The 20164-nt window shown below is 32.7% G+C and overlaps 1 protein-coding gene and 1 long non-coding RNA gene across 3 annotated transcripts in view; both read right to left on the bottom strand.

Moving 5' to 3' along the window:
- Positions 1-10310, bottom strand: part of LOC125852284 (protein NLP3-like) — a 42655-nt gene extending 32345 nt beyond the window's left edge. The window contains exons 1-2 of the mRNA XM_049532016.1: positions 10149-10310; positions 9955-10070 (exon numbers count right to left, since the gene is read on the bottom strand). Coding sequence (XP_049387973.1) covers positions 9955-10038 — 84 coding nt within the window. The 5' untranslated portion in view covers positions 10039-10070; positions 10149-10310. The remainder of the gene's footprint in view (positions 1-9954; positions 10071-10148) is intronic.
- A 695-nt stretch (positions 10311-11005) lies between these two features.
- The window catches only part of LOC125852286 (uncharacterized), a 43326-nt gene continuing 34167 nt past the window's right edge, over positions 11006-20164 (bottom strand). For both annotated transcript variants that reach the window (XR_007444998.1, XR_007444997.1), the window contains exon 3: positions 11006-11088. This is a non-coding gene — a long non-coding RNA (uncharacterized LOC125852286). The remainder of the gene's footprint in view (positions 11089-20164) is intronic.

Below are 20164 nucleotides of genomic sequence, written 5' to 3'. Positions count from 1 at the left end.
TGTAATATTGTACACCTTTTTGGCTTATGTGGCATCCAAATATATCCAACGCACCTCAACTGCGTATAGTCACGGGGTGTGCCACATAAGCCAAAAGGTGTACAATATTATATATAAAATGAGTTCAGGAGGGTAATAGACTTAGTTTAGTTAAAGTGTGGCTCTAGAATCGATCATAGTCTAGGGGGTACTTGTGTCTTCTCCCATTTATTAAACTTGAAAATAGAGTAATTATTTAATAAATTTCACTCTAGTGATTATTCGTCCTTTTTTATATTATTATATTTTTTAATTTTGGTAAATATATTTTTAAGAAAATATTCCCCGAGGACTCCTGATTTAAAAAAAAAAATCCTTAGATTTCAATAAAAAAAAATTCAAATTAAATTATATGAAAAAACTTTCAAGTTTGCATATTTCCAAGTAAATCCCTCAAAAAATCTCAAATCAAATTCACAACAATAAAATCCCTAAGTAATTCTTCAAGTAAGAAAATTCCCAAGTAAATCCCCAATAAAATTCATAGAACATGAATCCCCAGGTAATAACACATAAAAAATATTTCTAGATAAATTTCCAACTAATTATTTGGAAATAAATTTATCTAGGAATTTTCTTGCTAGAAGGTTAAAAAAAAATCCTTTTTTCATTACTTGCGAATTTACCTATGAAAATGATACTTACAAATTATTTGCCGCAAATAATTCCCCTGGTAATAATTTTGCAAAATGGTGCCAAATTTACCCATCAATATTTCTGGAAAATTATTTTTCGCAGGTAAGAAAGTCTATAATTTAGGAATTTCATTTTTTCTCTTGAAAATTCGTGGGAAATTTCTGCTAAAATAATTCTCAAGTAAAATTCGTAGGTATTTACAGTTTTTAGTAGTGGCTTAAACAACCCTTGGCAATGGCAATTGCATAAGTAAGAAAGAAATCAAGAACTAAACATAACATAATAATGCAAAATTCTTAATATTACATAACTTTTCTCCAAAAACCTAGTGTCACATAAACAAACCTCTAAATAGTACAATAGATTCAAAAGAAGTACAAGTCTACTATACTGAGATAATAGAAAAACATAATCAAGAGAATGTATTGTTGAGACGGTCACGAACTCCAAAGGCAAGTCTTGAATGAAGATGCGAGAGGATGATCGAGATGATCCAGACTCGTAACCTACACAAGTGTGGAAAGCAAGGGAGTAAGTATCAACCAATAATGGTACTCAACAAGCGTTCCTAGCAAACCCTAAGTAAAGTGATATTGAACACAAGCACCCTGTCACACTTTCTGAACCTCCTCAAACTGCAATTTGCATAGAATTTAGAACCAGCACATCCTAACAGTTTCGCAACTAATAGAACACATTACAAGTAATACACCATTATTCACATAGCAGAGTCTCCATAATATCATCATAACCTGTTAGATCTAGATAGCCACGAATGTTGACACTCAATTTTGACCCTCCACAATATAAATTAATCACCAAGCTTCTTAAATTTCCAGCGATGTGAAATATTTTCCAAGTCATTTTAAGTAATCTTGTCATCTTTATTATTTTTAAACTAATATATGTATTCTATATAATTTTGTATGTATTTATTACATTTTATGAATATTCAAAAATCATCTCAAAAAGGATTTTATTTTTTAGTAAATATTTTACTAAATTAGTTTATTTTAAATTACGGTTATAATTTTGAATCATTAATTTACAATTAAGTTAATTATTTTATTTTGTTAAGATTAAGAAGCTTGTAAATTAATTATATTAATTTATCCTATTCAAATTTTAGCCTAATTTGCAAATCAACTCAATTCGGTTAACTTCTTAAATCTAATTGGCTATAATTGAAATCCATTGGCCAAATCCTCAATTCAAAATCTAACCATTTCTTCAACTCATTTTTAAAAGACTAATTTTGGGCCAATCTAGCAGCCCAACACCATTCCCAAGCCCACCAATAATACAATATTTCTCCAATAAACCCAAGAGGAACTTTCACATATGATCAATCAAAAATAGCCTAATTTCTCTTTATAGCTATAGTTTGATAATTACAATCCGTAGCTATATGTTATAGGGAGGAGAGAGACAAGTGAGACTGGGAGAGAGGCGAGTGAGAGAGGGCAAAGAGTGGGAGAGAGGTGAATTGTATATGTATATCGGTAGATAATTGTATATTATACATATGTATTTGTATATTCTGGCGAATTATACATATACAAACATGGCTAGTTATACAAACTCGAAGTCAGCCCACGTATTTAATGTATAATGTTAGTTGCGAGTAATAATTATAGCAAACTATAGTTATTATGAGTAATTAAGTAGTATAAATTTGCTTAACCGCGTAATTTTTCCTAAACCCAAACCCATTTAATTTCCAATGTACAACAACAATAAACCACAACCCGACCCGCTACTCTCTTCTTCTCCGTGCGAGAACAGTGAGCAGAAGGCTGCAAACCCAAATTGTGAGAACCCAGAAATGTACAGAACCAGAAAAGAGACCCGAAAATTGTGTCTCCTTTCTCAGCGAACCCATACGCCTAGAGAAAAATCATGTCAACATCAGTAGCTGCCCCAAACAGCGCAACAGTACCCGCACCGTCCTCCTCGCCTGCAACAGCCATCACCCTCCGTCTCCTTTTCCCAGTGGCGGATTCAGAATTTTAAGGTCATGGGTGTTCCCTTGACTACCGTCACAAAATATAAGTAAATAAATTTATGACTTGTCATAAAATATACAATCAAATTAAAACACAATAGCAAAAAATATTATTACAATAACTATTATTTTGAATAACGGAAAAGTTTTTTTTTTTTTTTTTTACAAAAAAAATTAGGAAAAATAGCAAAAGCGAAACAGAGAAAGAGTAAAACGAACAATCAACACAAAGGAGTGAAAAATAAAAGGTCTAAATGAAATAAATAAGTCAGAATAGAAGAGTTGGTCTTCAAAATAATTTTAAAAAATTGCTTAGAGAGGGAATCGAGCCCAAGCCGAAAGAGTTGGTCTTCAAAATAATTTTAAAAAATTGCTTAGAGAGGGAATCGAACCCAAGACGAAGATGCAACAAACAACCTTAAACACCAACAACTGACCACTGAACCATTTGACAGCTTGTGTACTGGGCGCTCACGATAAAAGTTTATATCTTTCTTTCGAAATTTTATATAAATATATATAGTTCAATACGAAATTAATGGGTGCTCAAGCATCTGAAATGTCCAATGTGGGTCTGCCCCTGCCTTTTCCCCTTTCCTCGCAAGTCTCAGAACGACTTTTTCCTTTTCACCTTTTGCCTTGAAAATAGCATATCAAATTTAAAATTTATGCCCGGTCTCCGCCCCCCCTCCCCCCCCAATTTTCCTTTATATATTCATCTCTTTCAGTCACTATTGAGAAGGAGGATAAAGAGAAGTTGGAGACGAGATTTTTCATTCCAAAAACAAAAGTTAGTTTATTTTTCTCGAAAGGACAAAAAAATTGAGAGCTAGTTTTAATTTTGTATCGATTCTCTTCTTGTTCGAGTTAAGCTCATAGTGGTGTAAACGCTTCACGGTCAACCTTGTTGGTTCCAGATAGCTGCTCCCGAAAAGATGAACTATATTCTTTATGTTAGTTTATTTTAATAAAATTTCATATTTAATCAACTCTTATAGTTTTATTGAATATCTTTAGTAAATTTTATTTATTTATTTTCAGTTAATAAAAAATAGTTTTCATGGTTTAATTGACCAAGTTGGTTCGAATTATTGTTTCTAAAAATGATTTAAATAAAATCTAATTAATCTAATTTTGTTAAATCCTAGTTAACCAAGTTGTTTCAATTAGGGTTTCATTTTCTTAAAATTTAAAAATTGTTCTTTTAACTACTTTCTCAAGTTAATCGAATGTTGTAAATTATTGTCACTATTATTATATAATAATAAACCATTTTCTTAAAAAATAGTTGAAAAAATATTTTTGTCAACTCGTAGGATAACCACGTGTTAGCGGGCATTTCAAATGCTTTAAAAACCTCCTTGAAGTGTAAATGAGAATCTCTTACCCATTTTCTCTAAATTTATAAAGATTTGATCTGTTAGAGTTTTTTAAAATTAAGTTTTCTTAATTTCTTTAAAAAAATGAAGTGACGACTCTTTTCTAAGTATTTTTCTCAAATTGTTTTACACTTAGATTTGTCCAACGTATTCATTTTTGTGTTTAACAACAATGTATTCATTGTATTCTATATTGGTATATTCATTTTTTGTTTAACAACTAGTGTATTCATTTTTTAAATTATCACGATCATATGGTAAATTTATATACTTACATTGTTTGATATATTGATACATTAAGTTTTAATAAATACTTGAATCCTGAATATATTAATACTTTGAGTTTTACATGCTAACCATACAAGTAATACATTTTTCATTTGTAGGATATCGATTTATCACAACACATCGATGTGGTTCTCTATTACTTGCGTAAAAAAAGCAAGTACAACGTTAACAACCGATATAGATACCGAACTGTTGATTGTGTGTTCAAGACAAAGATTGCTGACATTTATGTCGCATATGCTAACGTTGAAAGCAAAGTTTGTGTTGCAAACATTGAAAACGACATACGTGAATACATAAATGACTACAAGTTGATGGCTGCTATTCCATGAAATACAGTCAACAACGTGCTCATACCAGTTAATGTGAATCAGATGAACCATTGAGTATTGCTTGTTCTGTCATTGGTTGAACGACACATTCATGTATATGACTCATACACATCAGCAGGACAAGATTCTTTTGTTAGGATGGAAATTCAAAAGCTTGCTCAGCTTCTGACGATGTATCTGTCCATGTATTATGACAATAACATGGACGATACGCAAGATCTGAACATTCAATTCGATGTGACATACGTTCAAGATATACCTCAGCAACGATATGGTGCAATGTATGTTTACAAAATTGTTTCATCATTCTATAAATTGTTATAGCTCTACGAAATCTATTATTTAATAAATTATATATATGTACAGGGATGGACTGTATTTGCAGAGTACTTGAGTGATGTCGAAGGTATTTCTGTTGAAACCATTGATGTTGAGGTTACTTCGTACTAGATACGGTGCGCCTCTTTGAGAATACGCTGCAAATAAGATTGAAAATGGAGCTGTTAGCGACAATGAGGCACCGCCTAAGTTGAACAGGATGCCATGCTCAGAAATGGACAGTAGTGAAATTGTCATGATCAGCTAGTAGCCTATCTAAGTTTTTTTATTTTAAGATGTTTTGAAACTACTATTTCGTTTTGGATATATGTCTAGTCGTTTTTAGCTTAAAGTATTTTAATTAATGAATAAGTGAATTTCTTTCTGGGCAATTAAGAATCGTTGACGTGCTTCATTTTTGTATGCATATTCTTTGTATCTTTTTTAACTATATATATGTATATTAATATTTAACTATATTTTTGTATGCATATTCGTGGTATCATATTTAACTATATTTATGTATATTAGTATTTAACTATATATTTTTGTATGCATATTCGTTGTCTCTTATTTAACTATATTTATGTATATTAATATTGCTAAATAGTAATTGCTCACATTATTTAGTCTTGTTTAGCCATTTTTATCAAGGAATATCAGTAACATAACTTTGTTCAGGATGAACTTTTAATTGGATTTATTGTGGCTCCTAAAATATCACATTGGTTATAACATGTTCATGTTTAAAATTAAATCCAATCAAAAACAGTTGTATGCAAATAAAATCACTTTTATTCAATAATTGTATATTTACTCAAAAGGTATATTCTAAATATATGGGTATGTATTCCTGTGTATTTTTAGTTAAGTGTATTTTAGTTTTTACCTTCATTGATTTTTTAATTAACGTTTTTTCTAAGTTTTATTCAGTCATTATTATGACATATCAATACCACATCTTTTGAGACAACAAGAGAATGGGGTATTTAAACTGTTAAGAATATGATCGGATATGTCTTTTAACAAGTAATTATTAGTTCTAATGTTAATAATGGGAAGTTGCTCATTGTATGGACGTAAATAAGGATAGTGGTTTATATTTAGAGTCAATTCCTTATTTAGTTTGTTGTACTTAAAGATGTATTAGTGTATAAATAGAAAAATAAAAAATGTATACAAAAATACAGCGAATAAAAGATATAAAATGTAGTCATTTATTGTAAATAACATACTTATAGCTATTGAATTTCAATAACCCTATAAATATAATCATTTTTGTAAGTTGCTCAAAAAATATTTTGTTATAAACACTTATTTTTCTAAAACTTTTTCTGAAGGGAGCTATTTGTCAATTAATGAACGAATGTCTATTTTTTTAATTACTTTTTTTAGCCATGGATTACAGATTTGTCTATATTGATCTAAAGATATTATTCTTTCTTAAATCTTTTTCATTCTAATACAATTGCAAAAAAGGCTTTCAAAATAAAAATGTTTTCCTACTTGGTTACTCAATTACTTAATCTTTAGCACTCATATATGGTCGGTTACTGTTTTTAACGGATCTTAAAAGATGCTTAACCCCTTTCCTTTAGGATAACTTGAACCCTTACCTAGAATCACTTAAGTTAAGTAGACCTTAATTGGAGTCAGTTTTAGTATTACTTAGTTAAATATTTAGGTGTCCTAATTCACCTTAATTAATTAGGTGGCGACTTTTTAAGTTAGTTAATAATTTGGAAATCACCAATATGTTGTACACCGTTTGCATCTCGAGTTAAAATAGGGTATGACAACGAAAACATAACAACTCACTCATAAAAGACAAGAATGACAATGAGGTGTGAATACAATACAATACAATGCAATGTCATATAGAATTTTGCATGTATGTTCTGTTGATACACTCGCTGACTAGTATCCCCGGACACATGGAGGACATATATGTCCATGCATTCACTACATAACTGCTGACTAACAGCTCAAGAACCATGAGGGACATATTAGTCCATGCATCCATCATAATCATTTTTCATCGGCATAAACATCAATCGCTAGAACCATTTTCCATCGGCATAAACATCAATCGCCGAAATCATTTCCCATAAGCATAAACATCAATCACCAAAACCATTTTCCACCAGCATATCAAGAATTCAAATCTCACAATAGTGTTTCAGACCAATGCAAATAAGCATGTTCACGCGTGGACTAAGAAGATGATAAATTTTACATCAATAACCAATCCACACACACAATTATGGCACATCATCAAAAGTGAGTCAAGATAATCATTCAAGTGTGGCACATCACACATTATTATATCAACGAATTCATTTTTCTTCGCATGATCACTACAAATATTTGGGTAACATTTAATAACAAGTATAATATACGAAGACCTTCACCATTCCCCATTACTCCCAGTTACACAACAAGACATTCAAGGTTCAATATACTTAACAAAAGGTTAAAGAGGTCCGCTTACCTTAAAAAAAATAATCAACTCGGTACTATTCATGTCAATTTATCTATCTATTCATATCAATTTATTTTAATTTGTTCAAATTCAAATTAACGTGATCTACTTTTAAATTTAGATCATCCATTTATTTTCTACCTCTAAATAAATTCAAAAGTTTAGTTTGTGGACAAGTGCAAATGGATCAAAAAGCTCAAAAGGTTCAAACAGACTTTAGCTTTTTTGTGGAAATTGTACATTTTTCCATGCTGTAGTCCCTGTGGAAATTGTCAAAGGTAAAAAGGAAGGCAAAAAATTGTGGAGTTAGTACTATTTGTTCTTATTGAATTTAAATAATATCATCCATAATACTACAAGGTAGCATTTCATACTACTTTTACATTATACTGTCTATTTATATGTAGTGGTATTTGTTGGATATTATATGCCCTGAGTTTTCTGTCATAAAATTTTTCTTTTCCTAAAAGGAAAACTTAGAGTCTTCATATTTGAATAGTCCTTTTCTCGTAGGAATAGGTTTATGACTCTATAAATAGAGGTTTGTTTCTTCTAACTTAATCAACATTCACAATGTAGTCTATTTGAGAATTTTGGTGAGGGGAAATTTGTGGGACACAAGTGATACGTTATCACTTGTGTGAACCTCTTTGTATTCCGAGTGAATCGGTTGATGTTATTTCTCTATATTGTGTATTATCATGTTTATATAGTGGATTGCTCATCTCCTTTGTGGATGTAGGTCGGTTGGCCGAACCACGTTAAATATTTGTCTCTTTTGGTGTATTTCTTGCTTGTCTTATTACTCATGATCTATTGAGGTTTACTTTAGTAGCTTCCACATGATACCTAATTATTTTGGTCCTAACAACCATTGAAGCCGGGGTGACACAAAATCTAGCTACCATTAATAGGTGGTTCCATATTACAAAAAGTGGAAGTAAAAATACTAGTACTTGTTAATATTAACAGTAGTATTAACTAAAATCTTCCTTGTGATTCCTCTTCTATATATATAGGCATCTTTCGTAATTTGACAGTTCCCCACTCTAACAGCATTAATCACCTTGGTTCACTGAGAACAAATACATGCCACAACACAGCAGGGAAGAGACAAACACCATGTCACCAAAAGTACATAACATTTCTGCAATGAAGATGAACACCATAACAAAACTTACGGAAAATCCTTCATGTGTCAGCTTCTGAGGTAATCAGTAATCTCATAGTGGTCTGTCCCGACAATCTTAGTGAATGCATACCATAGCTCAAATCTGAATCAGTAGTTATCAAAATCCAATCGTCATCTTCATCTTCATACTTTATTGAAAACCTTTCAAGTGATATGTTAAGCCTCTTTTCCACTTCCCCCACCAATTCTACCTTCGTTGATGAAAAGGGGAGTTGGAACTTTATGATATCACCTCTATATGTAACCTTTAAAGTCATCACACTATCACGAGATACTCCTGTTGCAGGGGATCTCGTGTGACCCAAATAATCTTTGCCTTCTTCTTGGGAAAGAGCAGGACATTGTTGATCGTCCACATATGGCTTAGCACCTACAAAAGATACACATTGGCTAACATGGAAATTAACCTTTCTAGTCTTGTGATGTGGCCATCTAGAGATATTATATCCTCTACATATTTGTTTCAGTGTTGCTCGACTAACTGCAATAAAAAAAGTTCACAAAAGGGATTTTAATGAACCTATGCATAATTCATTTTGGTTAAAGGCATATGAGGGTCATATCTATAATAATACAAAAAGAATTACGAACCTCAAATGCACTAAAGTTAGTGAACTTACCATGTAGATTTTTGGCAGCATCTTCAAGAGTCATGCCATAACGCTGCTCCAGAATCTTGCGAGTAATCCCATGATCTTTTCCTATCCTTTGTATTGCGTTTTTCTTATGTAAATGGATCTTCTCGTTGTTAGTTGTTGCATTTCCCGCAGAATTAATTTCTAAATTTGGTTGCTCAATGTGTGAATCAAGTTGCATTATTCCACTTGTATCCTCAATGTGGTCATCATGTGCTACATCCAAGTTAACTTGTCCTCTGTTTGTCACAGCTTCCCCTATTGGATGAGGAAGTAACGGATCAACTTCCACTGTCCTTCCACAGTTGAGTGACTCACGCTTGTCTGATGAACAAGAAGAACGCTTGTCTCAAATACACCAAGGTAGCGCTGATCATGGAGATTGAACACTGGAAATGCATAATAAGAATGAATTCCCAAGTGAATTGCAGTTTGAAGCAGTGGAAACTCTGCAGCGGAGTAACTTTGGATGTCGGGATTATATTCTGGCAAGCATCTTCTGAAAACTCGTCCAAGGGGGCCAAGTAGACCTTCCTTGTAGTCGTTAATTAGAATCAAAGTATCGATACATAGCCTCCTGTATAAAGAGAGACTCTTATTGAAAGCACATATTTGATCCGCAGTGGACAGGAAAATGGATCCGTTGACCTTGATGGGTGCCCAGAATTGAACCAGACAACTATGCGGACTCGACATTTTCTCAATAACAGATTTGATCCTCAATTTCAGCATTAGAAAGCTGAAATCGAGAGAAGCAGGAGCAGCTGTATCAACAAGATAAGATTGAGAATATAATAAACAAAACACTCATCATGTTTTGATATTCACAACTCTTAACTCACAGATGAAAGGGGAGATCGTTCATTGGTACTCCAACTCATCGTCTTGTTTTATGCTCCAAAATGCGGAGGCATTGCACTTCACTTCACACCAATCCAGTTGACTAGACATTAGGTCACATATCTCTAAAACTTGCCGAAGATGATACTCCATACAATTTCACTCCCTTTCTCCTCCTCCTTATAATATGGCAACTTGCTTTTGTTTTAGGATTTTGGTCATTGTTATAAGTTTGTATTATTATTTTATAATGAAATGTTTCGTTAACAAATAACCTTATAACATAATTGATGATACTCAACAACCATATGAGCAAGAGTAGTACAATAATCATATACTCACATGTATCACTTATCCAAGATAAATTATAACCCATTAAAAATAAGTTGCTCTTTTTAATGGAGATGGTTGTAGATATATATTAATTGGGATTGATAGATAAGGTATGTTTTTATAAAATAAAAAAGTTTTTTACAATTTTCCAAACACTAGAATTTGGCTCAAATTCTAGTTTTTTCTAAAACTTGGAAACTTGGATGTTTGTCAAGTAATAGCAAATTATATAGTCAAACACTAGCTGCCAAGATTTAAAAATCATATAACCAAAGAAGTTCCTAAAATGTGATAAATAATCATCTTAAATAACTAACTCAACAAAGGATGAAATTATTACGGAATTGTATGTCATAGCAATAAATTTAAAAATCAATACTACATATAACATTAAATTTAAAAATTAGTAGTACATATAACTCAACTTTTAAATTTTAACATATCACCTCGATATGTAACTTTTAAAGTCATCACACTATCACAAGGTTTTCCTGTTGCAGCAGATCTTTGATTACCCAAATAATCATGGGAAAGAGCAGGACATTGTTGATCGACCACTTATGGTTCAGCACCTTGAAAAGATACGCCTTGGCTAACATGGACATTAACCTTTCTAGTCTTATGATGTGGCCATCTAGAGATATTATATCCTCTACATATTCGTTTCAGTGTTGCTCGACTAACTGCAATAAAGGAAGTCCACAAAAGGGATTTCAGTGAACCTATGCATAAATCATTTCAGTTAAAGGCATACAAGGTACATACGCAATATAACACAAAGAATTACGAACCTCAAATGCGCTAAAGTTAGTGAACTTACCATGTAGATTTTTGGCAGCATCTTCAAGAGTCATGCCATAATGCTGCTCCAGAATCTTGCGAGTAATCCCATGATCTTTTTCTATCCTTTGTATTGTGTTTTTCTTATGCGAATGAATTATCTCGTTGTTAGTTGTTGCATTTCCTGCAGAATTAGTTTCAAAATTTGGTTGCTCAAAGTGTGAATCAAGTTGCATTATTTCAGTTGTATCCTCAATGTGGTCATCATGTGCTACATCCACGTTAACGGTTCCTCTGTTTGTCACAGCTTCCTCCATTGGAGGCAGTGACGGATCAACTTCAACTGTCCCGTCACAGTTGAGTGAGTCACGCTTGTCTGATGAACAAGAAGGAACCAGTAGTGCAGCAGCAACACTATTCTCCTTCTGTAAATTTGACTGTTGACAGAAAGAATCAATTTCTGTTGTTTCTCCTCCATCCTGCAGTGATTGAACACTCGGCAGAGTTTGGCCAATTTCAAAGGAGTCAAGTTCATCACTCAGGGAAACTTTAACAACTTCAACGAGCATCCTCTGCCCTAGTTCATTTCCAGGAGCAACTATGAAACCTGGAAGTTGTTCTTTCATTGTGGATAAAAGCATGTTTAAGAAAGTCTTTGTATCTCTATCAGACATTTCGTTGGGTGGCAGAAAGTACTCAACTACGCAAACCAAATTGTTGGCGCACTTACTTTGCATACAAATTGCAAAACTCTGAGTGAATCTAGCTTTTCGTGCATTATGCACCAAAGGGTACTCTTTGATGCTTAATAGAGTAACATCTTTGCAAAAGCATGAACCTTGGGATGCAAATGCCCTTCCCACCAATGCCTCACCGCTCTCAATAAGAGAGAGCTGAGAAATATATTTGAACTCATAATGCATTAAAACCGAATGTTCAAGGAAGGAGGCAGCAGCACAACGCAGGAGTTGTAAAGAGGCAGATACAGAAAAAGGAATCCAAATTTGAGCTAAGGGTATACTATGTCTTTCAATTATTTTGTATAACTCGGTCACTATTCCGTAAGGTGTATCATCAACCGGCAGCTATAAAAAAGATAAGATAAGCTATGAAATTAGTGGGACTGATCTCTTTTTTCTTACTTTCATTTATTTTGTTTAGTTTCGCCAAAATAAAAAAAGGCTGTAACACCTTACCTTTGAAGGTCCAAAAAGTATGTCCAATGAGTTAGGAATGTACAAGCCAACTGATTTGAAATTCAAGCCCTATGAATGGAAAATTAAACAAGGATTATGGAATTGTTCAAACGGAATATAAACAAAAGTGTCGTTGAGCAAATACCTTAAAAAGGTAGGGAAGATGGAGAGATGGTAGTGTAGATACAATCTCAAATACACCAAGGCACTGGTGATCAGGGAGGTTGGAAACTGGAAATGCATAATAAGGATGAATTCCCAAGGGAATTGCAGTTTGAAGCAGTGGAAACTCTGCAGAGGAGTAGCTTCGGACGTCGGGGTTATATTCTGGCAAGCATCTTGAGAAAACTCGTCCAGGGGGACCAAATGAAATTTCCTTGTCCATGGGAATCAAAGTATCTAAACAGAGCTTCCTGTATGAAGAGAGCCTCTTATCAAGTTGGTTATAGAAAGCAAATGGTTGATCCGCAGTGGACAGGAAAGTAGATCCATTGACCTTGATGGGTGACCAGAATTGAACCAGAGAAATATTTGGAGTCAACATTTTCTCCATAGCAGATTGGATCCTCCATTTCTCAGTTGGAAACATGGAAGCAACAGAAAAAGCTGTATAAAAAAAGATAAAAAGATTAGTGCTAAACAAAAATTGGAAAATATTCACAACAGACTCACTCACAAAAGATGGACTTAATGGATCACTGGTATTCCAACACGTCGTTGTGTTTCATGCTCCAAAATGCCCAGCCATTAGGCTTCAGTTGACACCAGTCCAATTTACAAGGCATTAGGTCACATACATCTGAAGGTTGCTGAAGAAGATGCTCCATACAATACAATACTATTTCACTGCCTTTGCCTCGTCGCTCAACTGTCGAAAAGTCGTCGAGTTACTACTATTTTCATCAATATTATAAATCATCCATAGTTCTCCATTTATATCACAATAATTAAATGATTTAAATCATATGCAACCTCTTAAAGTTGTCTACATGTTTCACATAAACACCTCAATTTAATCTTGTACCTATTGAATACTTAAATCTTAACAAATTTATAACTATTTAATACAAAATGATAAACAATAAAAAAACGATAGTGCGTACATCTCAATAGCATATACATAGCAAATGAACTAATGAGACAACGACACATGGTGATTGGATTTTTTTTTTTTAAAACTCTATATAAATAATACAAAAGGAATTTTAAGAAAATATAATTTTATTTTTGAATTAACCCATCCCACCCCCTTCTTCTTCTTCTTCCCTTCCACTGGGTCACCCTTGCGCCTCAACCTGTCAACCACCAATAAACCATAACCTAAGGTCTTCTTCTTCTTCGTCGTCGGACCTTGTTTTCCTTTCAACTGGGTCGTTGCGCCTCAAACGCCAATAAACCATAACATCCACCCCTTTCCTTTTCTTCATCGAATTCTATTCCTTTCACCGGTGTCGATAATACACCATTGATGCTCATCTAAGCTAATCTCTCATTTATCTTTCGTTCTAATAGCATCAAAACTTTTCATTCACTCTCTTCATCCTCTTTCCATTAGCAAACATTTATCACAATTATAAGAAAATAGTAGATATTTTTTGAAAAAAATAATCAATTGCTTTGCTGAAATACTATTTTCATCTTAAACAATGAAGTTTCGCTAGAATGTTATTTTCAGCAGAAATAATGAAGCTTCGCCGCCGGAATATTATTTTCATTGGAAACAATAGAGCTTCACCAAAATATTTAAGACTTTAATCAGATCTACATAAAATAAAAAAATAATTAAAAAAAAAGAAAGAATGAAAAAGCAGTAGACGAATTGGAGAGGGTGAGGGAGAGGTGAAGGGGCTGGGGTGTGTAAAGAAACATGGAATAGTTGCAGAGGGAAGATGAGAAAGACGTTCCTTCCCTTTTTTTTAATTTTTTCTTATATTAATTATTATTGTTTATTAATTTAGCTATATAAGTTGGAAAGAGAAAGAATAAATATTATTTCTAATTGTTTCACGCGTTTTAGGAGGTTGAATTACACATTTTTTTCATGTCAACATTTTGTGTCTAATAGAAATTACTTTTAAACATATAATATGTTCAATATGTACATGGCTAAATTGAGGTGTCTACGTGAAATATGCAGACAACTTTAAGGGGTTGTATATGACTTAAGCCATAATTAAATAGTAGTACTATTAAAATACCATTACATTTAGGCCCGTTTGATCATGCGATATGGAATCATGATATGAATTCACTTGTAATAAGATTAGGGGGTAAATAATTACCAGTAAAGTTAAAGTATTAAAGTAAGTTTTGCTGCCAAGTTTAAGGGTGTTTTTATGTATTTTTCTCATAACTATATGAAAAAATAGTAACATTAATTAAAAGTAGTGGTGTGCATTCGATTTTTCGGTTTGGTTTTGCACTATTCGGTTTGGATTTTCTAGTTTTTGGTTTTGTAAAAGTGTAACCCAATCCGATCCAAAATAAATTTGGTTTGGTTTGGTTTTCCCCTATTCGATTCAGCTTTTTTCGGTTTGGTTATTTGGTTATATCAATAATTAATAACATAACCAAAGTAATTATATTTAATCCCTTAAATATACTTTCTAATATAAATCATAAGTAAATAAGTATACCTATTATAGATGTAATTCAAAAAAATAAATATAAACGTAATCATCATGAAAGGCAATAACCAAAAAGGGACAAAAGTGGTTAACTCCAACTTAATTCTAAACCTAAACATTATATATATATATATATATAATTCAGGTTTTTTCGATCTTTTGGTTTTTATTTTTTAAAACCCAAAATCAAGCCAAAAAACCAAACAAAGTAATATATTAATCCAAGACCAATCTGAAAAACCAATCCAAATAAAAATTTGGTTTGATTTGGTTTGGTTATTCGGCTTAACCTGAATAGTGCACACCCCTAATTAAAAGTCATATTTATTTATGTAAGTATAAAATTTATTAGAAATACATCTATTGCACATTAATCCTTTAGTTATAACATTATAAATTCTCTTAGTTATTACTAATTATTGCAATCGTTATTCACACTCTTTAACATTCTTTAGTTATATTATATTATTATGAATTCTCATAGTTATTACAAAAATACACAACAAATATCGTCTATAAGGTAATATTACAGAGATACGACTAATTACATGATTGAACCTCATCAAATTGAAATAAATATATATTTTTCATTGATCATCTTCATAGATTCGAGTGAATAAGAGATATATATGACGATCCATATTGAATATTCACAAAAGAGTCTGCAATATTATAATGTGCAAAGCTTATTATTCAAATCTTCACTTAAATAAGCAATACTATTTACTATAACATATATTTTTCAAATTAATAATCACGTACAACACACGTGTCGAAAAACTAGTACAATATTAAAAGCATGAAGGTTCTTACAAATGTTAATTGAACTGTTTGTCTTTCATTAGGGGTGTGTTTGGTATGGAGGAAAGCATTTTCCAAAAAATGTTTTCCAATGTTTGGTTGGCTTAAATATTTGGAAATATTTTCCAAATCAACTTATTTTCCTTAAATTTAAGGAAAATGACTTTCCCTTTCAAAATCAAGGAAAACATTTTCCAAAACTCTACTTTATCATTTACTTTTTTTCTTACCCTACCCATACCCCATATCCGACCCTCCTCATTCAAAGAATTTTTTTTTTTTTTAAATTTTCTTATTTTTTAAATTTCAAATATATTTGTATCCCTACCACCAAACTTCCCCCCCCCCCCAGGCCATCCCCATCATTTTTTTTAAAAAAAAATTGTTTTTGGAAAAAATATTTCAAATATAAAAAAAATTCATTTTTACACCACCCCCTACCCCCTCCCCGCCACCCCCCACCCCTACCCCTACCCCGCCAACCCCACCCAGGCCATTCCCGACAAAAGAAAAAATTGTTTTGAGAAATATTTCAAATTTAATTTATTTTATTTTTTACACCACCCCCTCCCTACCCCCAACCCCCCACCCCCACCCAGGCCATTCCCGTCAAAAGAAAATTTAAGAATAAATTATTTTTGGGAAGTATTTAAATTTAAAAGAAAATCATTTTTTACACCGATCCCACCTAGGACATTCCCGTCAAAAATTATTTTTGGGAAATATTTTTATTTTAACAAAAAAAAATCATTTTTTACGCCAACCTCCCCCCCCCCTCCCCGCGATCGGGTCCTAAATGAATTATCGGGGTTGAATTTCGGATCAGAAATTATTTTCCTAAAGAATTTTTCTTAGTCTCAAGCCAAAAATAAAAGATATTTTCTGAAAAATATTTTTCATTCACCAACCAAACATTAAAAATTATTTTTCAGAAAATATTTTCTACTCACCTATCAAATATGAGAAAATAAGTTAGAAACCACTTGTTTTCCAAGAAAACTTTTTTTAGGAAATTTTTTTCATGGAAAACATTTTCCTTTATACCAAACACACTCTAAAAGACCCTGTAATAGACAAAATTGTCATTTATTAATTTCCTTAAATTATTAATTTGAGTTCAATCGTATTCTAAGGGTACAACAAGAACTTGGTGAACAAGAGTGTAAAAAAAAAGAGGACGTGAACAACATATTAATGTGTATAGCTCTAACCAAATTGACTTTACATTAGTAATTTATTGCCCAATCTTTAGAAGTAGGTTATGCAATATGTATAAAAAAAAAATTAGAAATTCTCCTCATCTATGCTGTATTTGCTTTTTTATTTTACTATTACTGGGTATATTTAATTTAGTTATAACCTACCTTGGTTATTGTGTTATTCTCTTATATATCTTTGAAAGTACATAATTTTATTAATTATTTATTGTCAATATTATGATAAAATATTTTTAAAGTACAGTTTCACGTTCCTCTTTGCGTAAGACAAAACTTTCTATCTTAAAGAGAAACATTTCTAAGTAATTTTTTTAAAAAAGTTTTGTCCTTAATAGTATAACGTACCCACAAAATATGTTCTTTTTAACAAAATACACACTTACAAAGCACATACGCTTAATATGAAAATTCTTAGAAATGTTATCATTTTTCTCAAAATATTGTTATTTAGTTATTATATTAATATTTAGAATTTTATATAATATCACTATCTATTTCCTGTCTCTCAAACCACAACCATAGTGCTCTTGTTGGAATGTATGCTTCTTCTAACAGTCAATGGACCAGGTCCCTTGACACAGTAAGAACAATAATGTAAGCACAAGCAGTAGTATGCGTCCACTATACGTCAAGGACCAGGTCCCTTGACTCAGCAAGAACAATAACTGAAATAGATGCAGAAAATAAATGGCTGAAAGTAAAATCTGCACAATGATTTTATGTGGAAACCCCCTTGCTCAAGGGCGGTGAAAACCACGACTTCACAGGCTTCTCAACCTAAACTCCATTTCACTCAAATGGAGCAACGATTCAGATTACAACTGCTTGCAACCTAGGAATTTACCTCTAAATCCCTTCCCCCTCAATGTAGCAACTCTTACTACAAAGAGAGCAACTAAGCAATAACACTATTGCCCACTAAGTTATCTACCTCTAGATAACTTAGAATTTGACTAAGCAACAACCACGAGCATCCTTTCCCCAGTTCATTTCCAGAAGCAACTATGGAACCTGGAAGTTGTTCTTTCATTGTGGCTAAAAGCATGTTTAAGAAAGTCTTTGTATCTCTAACAGCCATTTCGTTGCGTGGCAGAAAGTACTCAACTACGAAAACAAAATTGTTGGCGCATATACTTTGCAAACAAATAGCAAAACTCTGAGTGAATCTAGCTTTTCATGCACTAGGCAACAAAGGGTACTCTTCGATGCTTAATAGAGTAACATCTTTGCAAAAGCATGAACCTTGGGATGCAAATGCCTTCCCAACCAATGTCCTGCCACTCTCAATAATACAGACCTCAGAAGAATATTCAAACTCATGATACATTGGTTCCGGACGTTCATATATGGAGGCAGCAGCACAATACAAGACTTTAGAAGAGACAGATCGGGAAATAGGAATCCATATTTGTGTGCAGGGTAAACTATGTCTTTCAAGGATCTCATATAACCCGTCCTTTATATCGTCAAGTCTATCATAAACCAGCAGCTATAAAAATGATAAGATAAGCTATGAAATTAGTGGGACTGATCTCTTTTTTTTTACTTTCATTTATTTTGTTTAGTTTCGCCAAAATAAAAAAGGCAGCAACTCCTTACATTTGAAGGTCCAAAAAGAATGTCTAATGAGTTAGGAATGTACGACCCAACTGATTCGAAATCCAAGCCCTATGAATGGAAAATTAAACAAGGATTATGGAATTGTTCAAACGGAATATAAACAAGTGTCGTTGAGCAAATACCTTAATAAGGCTGGGAAGAGGGAGAGATGAGTATGGACATACAATCTCAAATACACCAAGGCACTGATCATGGAGGTTGGAAACTCGAAATGCATAATAAGAATGAATTCCCAAGGGAATTGCAGTTTAAAGCAGTGGAAACTCCGCAGAGGAGTAGGTTCGGACGTCGGGGTTATATTCTGGCAAGCGTCTTGAGAAAGCTCGTCCAGGGGGACCAAATGAAATTTCCTTGTCCATGGGAATCCAAGTATCTAGACAGAGCTTCCTGTATGAAGAGAGCCTCTTATCAATTCCCTTATAGAAAGCAAATGGTTGATCCGCAGTGGGCAGGAAAGTAGATACATTGACCTTGATGGGTGCCCAGAATTGAAACAGAGAAATAATTGGAGTCCATCTTTTCTCCATAACAGATCGGATCCTCCATTTCTCAGTTGGAAAGATGGAAACAACAGAATAAGCTGGAGTTATCAAAATGATAAGATTAGTGCTAAACTGAAATTGGAAAATAAGTTTGATATTCACAACTTACTCACANATATTTTGTACTCATGTGAATTTTACCGTCTTTACGAAAATTTCTATTCATTTAACGTTTCTTAAGTTTAGCTTATCACACAGGTAGGTGAAAATATATTTGATCTCTTTTTCAAACACCGTTAAGTTGTAAAAAACCGAAAAAAACCGAAAGAACCGACTAAAATCGAAACCGAAAAAACTGACTTTGCGTGGTTTGATTTGATATTTAGATTTAATAAACCGACATAATTGGTTTAGGTTTTTTTTAATGAAAAACCAAACCAAACCGACCTATGTACACCCCTACTTCTAAGTCATCAAGAATCGTGATTGAGTTCAAAGGTTAGTTTTTTCTTGATTTTATTTTGTTAGCTTTTCGAAGAAAGGATCAATTTAAGTTATGATAATGGAGGTTTTTTTTTCAAACATGAAGAACAATAATAAAGAAGAAGACAATTGAGTTAATATTTATTTTTTCCAAGTTTATTTTAACACATGACCAATTTTTATTGGTCAGTGTTGTCTAAAAGCTGCACCCACGCGCCTAACATAGGTGAAATCACGGACTCAGCCACGTAGGCCGAAAAGTGGTAAACAATTAACTAAAAAATAAGTTCGGGGGGGTAATAGGACCTTAGTAAAGGTTAGGTGTGTCTCAGGGATTTTGGGCATAGGCTGGGGGGGTACTTATGCATTTTCCCCACTTTATATACTACTCTCTGCATCTAATTACTTATTCATTTTTGAATTGACATGCCTATTAAGAAAACAATAATTCACATAGTGAATTTACCATTTTACTCTTA

Source organism: Solanum stenotomum, unplaced genomic scaffold (genome assembly GCF_019186545.1).
Source record: "Solanum stenotomum isolate F172 unplaced genomic scaffold, ASM1918654v1 scaffold3344, whole genome shotgun sequence".
Lineage (NCBI taxonomy): Eukaryota > Viridiplantae > Streptophyta > Magnoliopsida > Solanales > Solanaceae > Solanum > Solanum stenotomum.
This window is presented reverse-complemented; position numbering and strand designations above follow the sequence as displayed.